Below are 12,248 nucleotides of genomic sequence, written 5' to 3' on the forward strand. Positions count from 1 at the left end.
AGACTAGTCTGTACAGAAACATAGTGAAAAAGCAGCCAGTGTCCACAGAAAAACTTTGAATGATCTTCAGAAAGCTTTCTGAGCTCAAGACTACTTTAAATAATTACAAATACACCTGGGTCCTTGGAAGCCAAATATAAAGAAATTAGGTCTGGTTTAAGACTTTTGCACAATACTGTATGTCATCCACAAATTTACCAGTATGATGAATTATTTTCTATTGATTTGTATTCATGGAGCAATGCTTGCACAAGAGTTTAAGTGTTCTCCTGAACACAAGCTCCTAATTTTGACAGCAAATTTCCCACAGCTCTCACTAAGACCTGTCCGTGCATTGCTGCTCTGTCATGCCTCTTTCAGTCCCTACACTATGTCATATATCTGTCTATCTATACACACACACAGCTGATGTAATCATTTCAAACTGAATTTTCCAATCTTCCACACCAGTGCCATAGAAATCACTGATGATGACTGCACTAGTTATGCATTAGTTGCATTTAGTGTGTTATATTTTTAATCACTAATGACAGCCGCCTTAAAATCAACAGCAAATTCTTAAATACCAGCACATAACAAATAATTTAGATCTGCAAATACAAGGACACATTCTTTTGGCAGATATATTTACAGCTTTCATGAGATCATGAATAAATACATATTGTAGCTTTATTTACATTACATTGGATTTATATACAGTGAGGGTGGTATGTGAGGAACTATTGTGTAAAAAGAAATACATTTGTTTATCCCCGAATATAAACAGGAAAACATAGATGTGTAATAAATATTGTTTTTGTCTGAGAGGAATGCCAAGCTCCTGTGCCGTGACTCACCACAGCAGCCCAACCTGTCACCAGAGCCTTGTTTTATTTTTATGAATGAAGACTGAGTCACAGGTTGTATGTGCTCCAAATCCAACATACCCTGCCACACTCTCTGTTATATGTGCTTTTTCCCATTTTCCAGATGGACATACTTTGCATTCTGTGCTGTCTTATCATTTTCAGGCTTGAAGAGAGCTTGGATGTCAAGCATGGCCTTTCGAATATGCTGACCAAACCGATATGAGTCCTGCAGGTCAGACAGAGAAGGAGCAATCAGAGCAAGAGATAAAAACAGGAAGAGTTGGATCTATAGTATGCAGTGCTCTTTTTTTCTGTCTTACTGTGTCAGGACTGGAGAACTTGCTGGAGATGTGGAATGTGATGAGGTTTTCCCCAACAATGATATAAGACACACCGTAACCATCGTCAGCTACCTAAGATAACAAAGAGACGCTGTTACATTTCACATGGCCCTCCTTGATCAGGCCAGCAGGTAAGAAAGCTATGACTGTAACTTTTTGCACATGTTCATATTGCATCAAATTAACTCACAGGGCCGAATCCACCCCCACCCCCCACATATTTCGGGAACTTGTTGATGTCAACTAAATTGAGCTGCTGCTGTGGAGTCTGGCTGGTGGACAACTTCCAGGGCTCCGAAAGCACCTTTAAGCATTACGCAAAGACAGTGAATTTAGTTTGGAAAAGAGCATTATAAAACAAAAACACATTAAAAACACATGATAGATAATAGTGCTAACCTTAGTAAGAAATGGTGAGTCAACACCAAGGTATTTAGATACTATATAGAGACAGAAAAGGTGACGATCGATCCCAGAACCAGTCATGGCCAGACGATACATGTTTTGGTGCTTTTCTGCTGCTTTCCGAAACAGGGCAAGTCTCTGGGCATTCTGACAACATAAACAATAGGCAATGTAGTTTCTAATATTTCTAAATAAATAAATAAAAACTACATTAAAATAATTTTTAGATTTCTTTATCAATGAAGGAAAGTACCAGCTTGACCCTGTCAGAACATCCAAGAGCTTAAAGTCCAGGGCACTGACGCACATTATCTCTAGGTCTTGGTCACCATGGTCTTAGTAGAACAACATGTTCTTTAACAATGTGACCCATTGGAAAATCTAAAACTGAGTACATTAACGTCCTGTGACTATAAGATAAACATTATAAACCACATTAAGTCCAAAGTTGTTGTCTATTTTTATTACAAACGTCACCATTAAAACGCCTTTGACCTGTGATTCTCTTTATACACACCTGTCGAGCAGCTGAATGATGTCATGACCTTTTTATTTGTTGTGGACATGGTTATTTGTTTTGCCTACCGTCGCACCGGCGTCCTCCATGGCTCTGACGAATGCAACCGCCTCAGAAGTGCAGGAGCGCACTGTCTCTGTCCGCCCATCTCTGAACATACGTGTCATGGATGATTCGTACGTCAGACAGAACACACGCTGGTCCTATAAAGCAAAGAGCTATCTATTAGTTGATGGTTGTAGATGCATTTAAAGAAATGTCAGTGATTCTATGAACTATGGCAGGCCTACCCTAAACTGGGCCAGCTGCAAGGCCAGCTGAATAAAGGCATCAGGGCTTGTCCTGCACTTCTTGATCAGGCCTTTCCCAAACTCAGCAAACAGATAGCCATGGAAGTCCACATCATCAGCTATCTGCTTGGCTGAGAGGTATGATGTTTCAATGACATTTTGGCACTTAGAGAGGGTAAAAGAATATCCTAATTAGTTTGTGTACAGATCTAAAACACCAACGGCTCCATTAAATTAAAAGAAAAAACTAAAAACAATACTGGATATAAGAAATAAATACAAATTTTTCTATACCTCATTTGGAATCTGCCATTGTAGTCGAGTGGGATGAGGCAGGTTTTTGTTCACATCCCCTTTACAGTGTCCCTCCTCAGTGTATCCAAGATGGAAGCAGTCTGTTGCTAGAACACACTAAAAAGAAAAAAAAATGCAGCTGAAGAAAATTTGCATTCTTTGAACCATTATTTTAGGATTTATTCAGAATACTTTTCCTACCTCCCACATGTGTCCTGCAATTGGTGCATCAGCCCAAGAATGTTCAACATTTACACCCATTTTTCCATTTGGATAAGAGATCAATGTAAAAGATTTGTCAAACCACCTGCAAGAAAAAACCCCCAACTTCTTTTAGGGAATCAGTTTGGTCAAAGTCAATAAAAGGCTTGGTCTTCTTTGCCTACCTGTCATAACATTTTCCATGCAGCAGGGACTTGGCGTAGCTATCAAGTGAGTTGGTCTTTGCGGGATCGTAACCCTGCGGCTCATCATCCAACGTCAGGAAGAAGGCAGCTGACTCGATTGCATCCAGGGATACTTTGTTTATGCCCTGGCTAAAATATTTTATCCGAGCCTGAGCCCATGGAACCCTAAGGGTGAGAGTGAGACCGTTTCCCTTTTCTGCTGAAAGTGTTTGAACATTTAACCTGCTTACTTGCTTTTTTAAGGTGTTATTTGTTTGTATATACCTGTATCCTGCTGTCAGGGCAGCTAGTTTGAGCTCTCCTGGTTGAGGTTCTGATGTATCATTGAGAATCCTTTGAAACTGTGTTTCAAGTTCACTGGGCAAAAGGTGACGGCCTCCAGTGTAAAGCCACACCTGGAAAAACCGACCCTTGTGGAAGACAACCAGGTGTTTCCGATCAGTCAGGTGCTGCACAAAATCTGTAAAGATTGTTAAGCCGGTAAAAAATTAGATTTAATTTAAGTTACACACAGTGACTTACTGAATGCACAGCATTAAAGATATGTCCCAGTAGCTTTACAGAGTGATGGAACCTATTTGCTGTGAAATCATTAATAGAGATGTAGCCACTAGTGCTGCATACTGGACAATGGGAAGTATCTTATCTGTGACTCAGTGATGATTGAGCACTCATACAGTACAGATCTAAACATTTGCTCACCTGTTTCAATGCCAGGGACGCGAGTTGTGTTAAACATCCTCTCCATCTGAGTAGAACACATAGGAACAGTCCCCAAAGCCCTCAGCTGAGCAGAAAAAGTTAAATAGAAGTCAACACAGAGTTTAACCTTGCGATAAAACGAGAGAAAAGAGTCATTGTAATGGCAAGCTATACCGGTGCAAGTTCACCACGTTCCAGTTTGCGTCTGTATTGCAACATGGCATGTACCACATTTCCTGCTCTTGCAGCCTGGCGGTGTGTTGGGGTCACATACAAGAGGTCCTTGTCACAATAAATGGAATGACCAAACACAACAAAGTGACAACACAAAACAGAGAACAAACACAGATAACAGACACATTTATTTGAAAAGTTAAAGACGACGTGTTTAAATTATTTAAAATAAATTATTACCTCATTCCCATTACTAACAGAAAAATGAAAAAACGCTCAACTGATGTACTGACAGTTTTACATACCATTATATAGAAGTTACTGTTGACCATGATAGGACTCCTGCCCCTGAGGTAAATGTACTCCTCCCACCAGTCACTTACCTGGAGAAAATTAAAAGGTTTTATTGTCTAACATTACAATTCAAGAGAATTTCAGTAGCATGTTAGACAGAAAACACTACTCACATAATTTGTTGCCCACCACGATTTTAAGATTAGGCATCTCTGCAGTTGGGCTGCTTTGTTTTCTTTAAAATCACTGGCCAAAAGCTCCATTTTATTGTACTGCTCATTGTCCAGCAGAGGTCGAACTGAGTCAAGGTACTGTGAAAAGAATATCATACGCAGGGAGTAGTGTTACATAGAAGCAGACGTCACATAATAAAATTTCTTCTATTTGCCCAACATCTCTAAAATTAGAAATATCCTGTCTCAGAGTGATGCAGAAAAACTAGTTCATGCATTTATTACTCGTAGGCTGGACTACTCTTATTTTTTACTATCAGGAAGTCCTAAAAACTCCCTGAAAAGCCTTCAATTAATCCAAAATGCTGCAGCAAGAGTACTGACAGAGAGAGAGCATATTTCTCCTATTTTGGCTTCCCTTCATTGGCTTCCTGTTAAATCCAGAATTGAATTCAAAGTCCTGCTCCTCACATAAAGGTCTTAAATAATAAGGCCCCATCTTATCTTAATGACCTTATAGTACCATATCAACCCATTAGAGCACTTTGCTATCGGACTGCAAGCCTACTTGTTGTTCCTAGAGTATTTAAAAGTAGAATGGGAGCCTTCAGTTTTCAGGCCCCTCCCTCTGTTGAACCAGCTTTCCGTTTGGATTCGGGAGACAGACACTATCTCTACTTTTAAGATTAAGATTAAAACTTTCCTTTTTGCTAAAGCATATAGTTAGGGCTGGGTCGGGTGGTCCTGAATCCTCTCTTAGTTATGCTGCAATAGATGTAGGCTGCTGGGGGATTCCCATGATGCGTTGAGTATTTCTTCTTCAGTTACCTTTCTCACTCACTATGTGTTAATAGACCTCTCTACATTGAATCATTAATTGTTATTAATCTCTATCTCTCTTCCACAGCATGTCTTTTATCCTGTCTTCCTTCTCTCTCCCAAACTGGGCGCAGCAGATGGCCGCCCCTCTATGGTTCTGCTGGAGGTTTCTTCCTGTTAAAACTGAGTTTTTTTTTCCAGAAATTCTGGAAGACATCCAAGACAGCTTTTCTGCAAGAGGACGTGCCAAGTTCTTCCCAAAAACCTACTGAAAAACTGTACACAATTTGAGCAGGGTGCAGGAAGGCTGCTGGAGCAGTATAGGTAGTATTTTTTATACCTGTGCTTGGTTAGTCTAATAAGTTTTTGTATATCGACTGAATGGTTGACAAGAACTTCAGCTGGTGTAGATTGAGTTCAGTGTGAGTTTAGATCCAGGAACTGATGGAACAACCATAACTAAAAGCTTCTGTGCATAAAAATCTCACATACTTGTAATGATGTCCAGACCATGTTTCTATGTATTTAGAAAACTATGGGAGCACAAATAAGATATGTGTTTCTGATCATGCAAATCCATTACTGTAACTACATACCCTGTGAATTGTATCATCCACACTGGGCACAGGAAGCCTGGGTAAGGAGGCCTGGAAACTGTAGAGCAAGGGTCTGCGTCCAGAAAACATCTTTACCAGGCACTGGTAACAAAAAAACAAACAGAAAAAGAAACAAATCAGTGAAGATCCCTTCTCTTTAATGACAGAACCAAAAAGTCCCAAATGAAATAAGAGTCATGCCATGAATGAAAGTGAGACGAACATACCAGCCACACTTTAGTTGATGTGCTCATTTTTCCATGGGACTCAAAAATCCATCCATGATAGGACAGCAGAGCTTTAAGAGTGTATCTCAGGAGGTAGATGAGGAACAGCCACAGTCCTGTGGCAAACAGGATGGCACTCAGCACTGCTCGTGTCTGTACTGACATACAGTCTCTGCTCAGAAAATGCAAAACACCGCCTTTGTCAATAACGACATAAAAACAGATAAATGACTCAAAATAACCGCATCGCTTGTCCAGTAAAGTCTAAAGGTCCAGTGAAATACTTCAAAACTGGGCTTTGTGGGATTACTGACCGATATGGTAGGTTTTCCTTGATGGCATCCATCATTCCCAGAGACAGGTCTATGTGGATATATAAAGAGCTCATCATGGCAATTACAACTATTAGCCAACTGGATGGACTGGCAGGGTAGACTCCTGCCAATACACCATTCTGTGGATATAAAATATTGGTTAGTAACAAAAGGGCTCTTCTTTCAGTTTGGACATTACCATATTAAGTGCCAGTTTTTGTACCTTGAATTGAATGGCTTTCTTCTTCCATGCTGTCACTCCTGATAGGTAGATATTTTTGATGACTTCTTGGCTCAGTTTAAAGTCCACACCATCTGGGCGCACAGTGAACTGGAAGCCTACCGCCTGATGTGCCTCAGCCATCTCTGTGTTCTGGTAACATTAACAGCATTGAGAAGTTATTACAGTTTTTTTTTAAATACAGTGGTCTATAATATTTTATAATATCTCTTGATAAAAAAATACACATAATAAATTAATGTTAATTCATTCAGGGTTACAGAGACCAAAGTGGTGCCCAGAAAACTAATTTATTTACAATAAAATGTATCCATCCATCCATCCATCCATCCATCCATCAAGTTTCTTACCCAGTATAACTGAAAATTAATATAAAAATTACTGTACTTAGAACTACGGCCCTCAACTGTTTTGCTGGCCTGCTGTCTCTGTTTTTAAAAGTTAAGTGCAGGTGTGCCTTTATTGGGGCGACGTTGGTAGGAAGTAAAACACTCCCAAACAATTAAAAAAAATAAAAGAAGAAAAATAAAAAAATCAGCAAAAACCACACCATAAAATTATTTAAAAAATGTAAAATACTCCCACTCCTAATGACAGCTACAAATGTTTGTCCTACCAAGATCTTAATGTCCAAAACGCATACCTTTTGTTGTTTAAAGTCCCACACAGGCCTAGAGGGTGTCGGCACCTGTGGCAACCACTGGATGCCAGGTAAAAAATGTATGTTTCATGCACCGGATTGCAGCACCAAACCATGAAAAACTGAATAGTGGTTGTTAAAGGTTTCAGAGATTTACAACTTCATGGTGATAACACACTCTAAATTATTTTCCACATAAAAAATAAGCTATGTCTGTAAAGATCCCAATTTTGAATCATGCCTACTTATTACTAGTCCATTGAAAGGTCGTCACCGAGAGACTTACAGACTGATCATCATTTTCCTCATTTCTTTCCCCATTGGGCCATGCTCAGGTTTGACTAAACATTGGGTATTTCATTAACTGTTGTTATACACACAAATAGGCTGATCATACCACAGTTAACCTCAAGAAAAAAAAAACTTTCACAGATGTGACTGACGGCAGTTTTAAAGAAAGTGGCTCTATTTGTCCTGTTTGCTCATAATGTGATAAGGTGGGTCACTGGCAGAAGTTTAACAGGTGTCTAAATGAAAAATAAATACACTGAAGGTTGAAAGGGTTCAGTCTTTGTCTGAGAAATACGATGACCTTCTGTAATTCTTAACAAAAATATCAGGACTTCCCATAGCAGTCCATATAATGGTTGGGGGCGGCAGGTCTAGTATTTCTTTTTCCATGTCATATGACTGAACAGTCACCAAGTGGGACAAAGTTCAGTGGCCTGATATAGTGGTACACCGTCTGAGCATGTGTGCAATCCGTAGACGGGCATGGAAATATAAACACAGAATACAACACGCAAATGTGTGCAAACCTACTGGTATAATTTAAGATTTAGAAAAGCTCTGCAGCTTTGTTATTATACACAAATTTCAAAATCTCGCAGATATCTAAAGATTTTGGTCTGTTATTGAAAACCCTCTTATAATATTCCAATTTTAATGCCCAAGCAAAATTTTAGCTTTACACTTAGAAGCAATCAGGAAGAAAAAGCAAACATGCAGAAATGAGCAAAAATAACTTTACCTTTTTAGGGCAGTGTGAGCCTAAACCAATGGAGCAAAGGAAAGCTATGACTTTGGTTTGTGTCAGTGAGGCAGTGAATTTCTTCTGAGCTCAGGCTTATGTGCTCTGTGCCCTTGGAGTGGCTTTCCTCAGGTTGTGGTCAAGTTTGTCCTTTCCTGTGCTTTACACACCTCCCCACCACCATCCTCGGTTTCTCTCTCTCTCTCTCTCCCATGTCATTGTAACAAGACACCAAACAGAGACAGAGCCTAACTGGCTACGTAACTGAATCCGCTGTAGCGCTGTGTCGAGAAGTAACAGAGAGCCATGTGACATTTCACCTACTTCTCCCATATGGCACCAATAAATAAATAAATAAAACACTGTAATACCAGTTTTATATTTGACACTGATGAGAATAGTTAGTAGGACTTGAAGGTGTTAATCAAGGCAAGAAATGTATTGCATTGTATATACTGCATTATTTTAATGTAAACAAATCAAACATTCAACATAGCGGGGTAAACTGGTCTTACATTTTAGGATATTTTTTGGAGACAACGACAAATTAACAGAAATTTTGAATCTCTCTCCCTCTATATATACATATATGTATATAATCTCTTTATCATTTCCTTATAAATATGAACACTGGACAACATAAGGACTGGGAAGTGATCTAGAAGTACTTGGGCTATTGCAAACTACATTCAGCCCAAAAGAACCTGCACACAACATATGTGTGCAAAGATGCTAACCATAGCATTAGAAATGAAGATAAAAGGTAGCTTCATAGCGAGTGAAGATGGGTAGAGGAGGGAAAGCTTTGACGGAGAACGTTTGGAGGTCCATGCTAACAACAGTGTTGTGCTCAACACTCGGCATCATCAGGATCTGATCACCAGCCACTGTCCCCTGACCTGCTAATGCCACTTTCTCAGCGCTGTACACCTGGGGGAAAAAGAGCATTATCAACATTTTAATTGGAGTGAAAAATTACTTTGAATGAATATGTTATTTAGGCATCCAGATAATCCAGTGCTCTTCTAATATGAGTGTGGGTTTGTTGATTGTTTACCGGCCCCCATTTCTGTGACTCCGCACAGAACGAGGTTACCACATTCTCTGAGTTGTTGCCACCAATCACAAGCAGCCTGTCCGTGGCCCCCAGGAAGTAAAGTGTAGGGAGATCTACGCTGGCTCTGGTAAGGGTGGGAAGCAGTTCAGACCATACATCTAATAGAGAAAGAAAGAATTCAAAAGAACCATTTATGAATCAGTGTACAGCTTGTAAATGTAAATCTAGAGCTGGTGAACCGAAGACATTTTCCAGACAACAGCACACATAAGAGTGAGCTTTCTGTGCTGGAAATAAAACCAGGGGTTTTTTTTGCTGAGCTTGGTTGCTTTTTTCCAGATGTATCCACCTTTCTTTGTGTTGTACTGCAGTAACAACTTCTCTCCAGTCCTCTGGATGCTCCCCAGCACATAGATACACTGTCCAAGGGTCGTAGCAAGAGGAACATCATGGGACAAAGACATGGTGAACTGGAAGTCAGTGAGTGGCAATGAGGACACAAACCTGAGGCAGAGATTATACCAATAACTAAAGGAAGCTTCTTTTTTTTTTTGGAAAAGAAACAATTAGAAAGCATCAAGTGCTACAGAAAGCTGTTAGCTGTTTTGAACTAACAAAGAGGAAACAAACCTCCACTTATCTTTCCATGGGTCATAGCACTCTACAGCTGTGTAGAGAGCTGTGCTGGAGTCTGGAGTTACTAGAGAATCCAAGTACCAGCCTCCCACTGCGTAAATACAGCCTTCACAGGCCACTGCACTGAAGTGCCTTCTGTGCTGTGGATATGACAGATGGCGACACTTTTCATTAGTGTTATATAAACGATGGAAAAAGACAAGGCAAGAGGAATTCGCTGGGGCTACGACAGACAGGCAGACTGGCCACCCGCTTGAGACACAAACTGGGAGACTGCTTACTTTTATCAGAGGAGATGTGGTGACCCACGTATGAGTAAAGGGATTGTATCGAAAGGAAGCCATGCTGAACTCCCAGCCTCTCTTCATACGCTCCCTGTAACCTCCTATGACATACAAGTAGTTGTAAAGCACCACTGTTGTAATACACCACTTATCAGCCCGAAAGGGAAGCTCTGTAACTGGACACCAATTTCTACTGTCCTCTGATCCTTGCAGGGTGAAGATGTGTCGTGCATGTTCTGTTTCTGGATCCTTCCAAGAACTCAGGTTCTCTTTCCGTAGGGTGCAGAGGTGTCGGTCTCCTCGAGTCCTCAAGTGGACAGCTTCTTCCCTCTCCTCTTCATTCAGGCACCTGAGGTATAAATTGATTTTAGTGAAAAAAGACAAACATTTAAAATCGGGGAATTAAAACTTTGCTTACCTGATGATGTCTGGGAGCTCCAGCAAGTTTCTACTCAAGTAAGTCAGTACTGTCATCTTCAGTTCCACACAAAAGATCTCATGAGCAAGACTCAGGTATGACAAACAGTTAGATGGGCTGAGCTCATCTGTCAGGACTGACAGGCACTTTGAGAGGAAGGCATCTGCTAGAAGATAGTTGCTTACCTCCAGAGACAGAAAGAGAAATATAAGAAATCATGATGTGACTCCTAGGAATTTGAATTACTAGCCAAGGAGGTTTATATATTAAGATCTACCTTGATATGTGCTCCCAACTCATTTTGGGGAACTTTGAAATTATTATTGAAGGAAAACTCAAGCAGATTGCGGAAGATGGAAGAGGACACGTGATCCATGTGGATGAGGCTCTCAGAGGTCTCTCTCATGCTGGACTGGGACAAAGCTCGGAAGTACTCACTGCACTCTGAAAGTCTTTGTAGGTTCACCTTTGAAAGAAATTATTAAACCAAGTTTTTTAAACGGCCTTCTGTTAACCAGAATGACTGGAAATCTCACACGTTGCTTAATACTCACAAGAAAGGCATGTGGGCTGGTTTGGACTGTAACCTTGGTTTCATCACCATCTCCAAGGAGATATGTGCGTAGCGCTTCATTAGTCTTCCATTCCTCTGAGTCTGTTTGGCATAATGCTCTGTCCGTGACAGCTGATGACGCTATCCAGTTGTTGACTACTGGAAAAGCATCCAAAATCCTTCTAAGAATGCATTTCAGCCAAAAGCTTACCCACTCAAAAAGTATCATAACGTATTGCCTGAGATTATTCATCTGAATGACAGAGCGCTGTCTGGATCAAAGTTTAGGCCATTTTTAACCGTTTAAGTTGCACCTCACTGTAATTCAGAAATGAAATGCAGGTCCTCCATATAAGGTAAGCCAAGCCCGCTGAAGAATTCCAACAACCACTGCACAATGGAAAAATAGAAGTATTTTAGTCCATGTGCTGTCAGCTGCTCTCCATTTCCCTGCCTCGGCTCTCACAGTCACGTGACCTTTAACGAAGTAAACACCAAAACGTCAGGGTCCGATTTCGTACTGCTTGGCGCTCTAATAAGCACGGCGAATAAAATGCTAGAAAACGTTTCTTGCACTGCAGCAGACCGGGTGGACTCAGAAGGGTCTCTTAGTCTTAGAGCAGTGTAAGTCTTTCTGCCTGGTCTATTCTTGGATCACAGAGGTGGGATAGTGTTCAGTCTGAACATCATCGGTCACTCAAATTACTTTGTAGTTAGCTTACCTTCACATCTCTGTAAAACTTTATCTAGACATGAAATAAATCTTTAGCAGCTGAAAGATGTGAGACGAGCTTTTAAGCACATGTGTTTATTCGCATTTAAACTGAATTTGTTTAACAGAATAAAATTACAGAAAAGATGTTCCTTAAAAATAAAAACAAAAACAGTCACAGGTAGTTAATGAGTAAACTTTCAAGTTTCGTCTTTGTGTAAAACATTGTTTTGGAAACTTTATTTGATGTCAAATTGATGTACATTTATTCAAATA

The 12,248-nt window shown here is 40.2% G+C and overlaps 2 protein-coding genes across 3 annotated transcripts; both read right to left on the reverse strand.

The window, feature by feature from the left end:
- Positions 1–609: 609 nt before the first annotated feature.
- cpt1b (carnitine palmitoyltransferase 1B (muscle)) lies at positions 610–8,545 on the reverse strand. Its single transcript, XM_006789478.3, has 19 exons — positions 8,313–8,545; positions 6,625–6,774; positions 6,402–6,541; positions 6,088–6,259; positions 5,861–5,962; positions 4,446–4,583; positions 4,284–4,361; positions 3,979–4,086; positions 3,805–3,889; positions 3,367–3,562; positions 3,082–3,267; positions 2,897–3,002; positions 2,696–2,812; positions 2,402–2,566; positions 2,180–2,314; positions 1,589–1,741; positions 1,380–1,493; positions 1,169–1,261; positions 610–1,074 (listed from the first exon to the last, which is right to left on the reverse strand). The coding sequence occupies exons 2-19, from the start codon at positions 6,763–6,765 to the stop codon at positions 943–945; spliced, it is 2,361 nt and encodes a 786-aa protein (XP_006789541.2). The 5' UTR covers positions 6,766–6,774; positions 8,313–8,545; the 3' UTR covers positions 610–942.
- An 85-nt stretch (positions 8,546–8,630) lies between these two features.
- LOC148101967 (kelch domain-containing protein 7A) lies at positions 8,631–11,993 on the reverse strand. Of its 2 annotated transcripts, XM_087843058.1 has the most exons (9): positions 11,472–11,993; positions 11,262–11,362; positions 10,985–11,173; positions 10,708–10,892; positions 10,287–10,638; positions 10,000–10,145; positions 9,719–9,873; positions 9,370–9,527; positions 8,634–9,242 (listed from the first exon to the last, which is right to left on the reverse strand). In XM_087843058.1, exons 3-9 carry the CDS (start codon positions 11,111–11,113, stop codon positions 9,057–9,059), a joined length of 1,311 nt encoding a protein of 436 aa, XP_087699184.1. In that variant the 5' UTR covers positions 11,114–11,173; positions 11,262–11,362; positions 11,472–11,993; the 3' UTR covers positions 8,634–9,056. The 2 variants fall into 2 exon arrangements, with proteins under 2 accessions (XP_087699183.1, XP_087699184.1); XM_087843057.1 differs by having other exon boundaries at positions 8,631–9,242; positions 11,262–11,993.
- Between the last annotated feature and the right edge of the window lie 255 nt (positions 11,994–12,248).

The sequence above is a fragment of the Neolamprologus brichardi genome, chromosome 7 (assembly GCF_056152115.1).
Source record: "Neolamprologus brichardi isolate AB-2024 chromosome 7, ASM5615211v1, whole genome shotgun sequence".
Lineage (NCBI taxonomy): Eukaryota > Metazoa > Chordata > Actinopteri > Cichliformes > Cichlidae > Neolamprologus > Neolamprologus brichardi.